The following is a 1,786-nucleotide window of genomic DNA, read 5'->3' as shown; positions in this document are numbered from 1 at the left end:
TCAGCTCCCAGCCACTTTCACAATAACCATCGCAACACTATTCGCAACATATAATAATCAGGACTCGACCCCACGTTACTAAAATTCACATTCATTAACCAAACACAACGAAATACTAACACGAGGCTTTCCGAAACATACTTACTGAAATGACAAAGGCAGCTGCGAACATCGAGCACGGAAGGCAAGCATGGATACATGACCCGATACTGAGGACTCAACGGCTATTTTCGGCGGCGGAGGCAAGGTGCGGCGACACCCAGCGGCTCTTCCTCCCTCCACGCGACTCAGATGACCACTGCAGCAACAAGCCGTGACTATGGTATTCTTGAAATTCAAAGGAAACAGAATCCATTAACAAGACCTTACCGGCAGTGTATTCCGGTGACGGTAAATGGCATTTTCCGGCGGCCAGGCACGGCGGCACTACTGATTTCTTCTCCAGGAATGGCTGTGACAGAACCAGAAACAGGGGAAAAGCTCACCGAATCAGTAATGGTTCTAATGGCGGCTTTTTCCGACGGAGGAAGCGTTAGCTTCGCGCAGCACGGCGGTTCCAACGGAGGCGGCGCCGGCGACGCAAGCACGGCCGGGTGCGGTGGCTGGACTCCCAGCTCAGCCCCAGATCTCTCGCATCTGCTCTGCTCCCGAGCTCTCCCTCTCTGCTCTACCGTAAATGACGGCGACTGTCTCGGTGGCAAAGGTGATGGCGGCACGGTGAGGACGACGGCGTTACCACACGGCGGCGCAACGGGTCGTGCTCCTCGCGTCACTGGCCCGTGCTCTCCTCCCTCAATGTCGCGCAGTTTCTCTCCTCTGGGCTCCCTCGACAGCGATGACTCCTCGGCGATGGCGCGGCTAGGAGTGATGGTGTGACGAACAGAGGCAGCGGCGAGCTAGTCGGCGGCGCGAGCGGCGACGAGGTGTGGGTCACAGCGCAGCCCTTCCCTCTCTGCCCGATCTCCCTTCTCAAGCTCACTCTCCCCGGTGTAACACGGCGGCGCGGCGGCAGTGACGCCCGCCGGCGCCGTCCTTCCCTTCTCTTCGTTCGGCAGTCCGCATCCCAGCTTCCCCCTCTCTCCATTTCTGTTTTCCTTCTTCTATGGAAAAGAAAAGGAAACCGTGTGTGCTGTCCGTGGGTGAAAGGGAAAACAGGGTAAGGGTTTGGCTGCTGGGATGAAGGGTTTAGGGTTTCATTCATTTTTTTTTAAAACTAGGGTTAGGGGTATTTTAGTAATTTCAAATAAAAATAGGGATATTATAATAATTGGAAATAAATTCTAATCCATTAATAATAATGTATAAAAATACTATTTGCTCATCAATTTCATAAATTATTTTCAATAAAATGTCCAAATCAAATAATTAGGAGTAATATAATTAAATCCCTTATTTTCCAAGGTAGCAGTATTAATATTGAAAATATTACTTATTTAATTCAAATCATATAGAAATCTTTATTATTTCACAACTACCAACTTTATACTCTGAATATAGAAAATAATCCAATAATTATAAAATTGGATAATAATTACCTTAATTATCTTTAATAAAATAATTTCTGAAATTAAGGCTATAAATAACCATATGATTTGAGACTTGATCATAATAAGACTTTTCAAAGGTTCTGGGTCTTACATTCTACCCACCTTATAAAAATTTTCGCCCTCGAAAATTGATACAAAACAAAAGAATCTCATAACAGTTCATCCTTGAACACTTTTAAGGAAGAAGCAAAAATATCTCAAAATATAATGATATATACGATTTTCAAATACTTTGATTG

General features: G+C 45.7%; 1 protein-coding gene across 1 annotated transcript; it reads right to left on the bottom strand.

Annotated features, from left to right (window-relative positions):
- On the bottom strand, positions 1 to 1,084 carry LOC148543995 (uncharacterized). The gene is made up of 4 exons (XM_088498812.1): positions 980 to 1,084; positions 370 to 896; positions 146 to 298; positions 1 to 37 (listed from the first exon to the last, which is right to left on the bottom strand). Exons 1-4 carry the CDS (start codon positions 1,082 to 1,084, stop codon positions 1 to 3), a joined length of 822 nt encoding a protein of 273 aa, XP_088354938.1.
- Between the last annotated feature and the right edge of the window lie 702 nt (positions 1,085 to 1,786).

Source organism: Arachis ipaensis, chromosome B9 (genome assembly GCF_059453495.1).
Source record: "Arachis ipaensis isolate K30076 ecotype BB chromosome B9, ASM5945349v1, whole genome shotgun sequence".
NCBI lineage: Eukaryota > Viridiplantae > Streptophyta > Magnoliopsida > Fabales > Fabaceae > Arachis > Arachis ipaensis.
The sequence above is the reverse complement of the archived record's forward strand: the minus strand, read 5'-3'. Positions and strand labels throughout refer to the sequence as shown.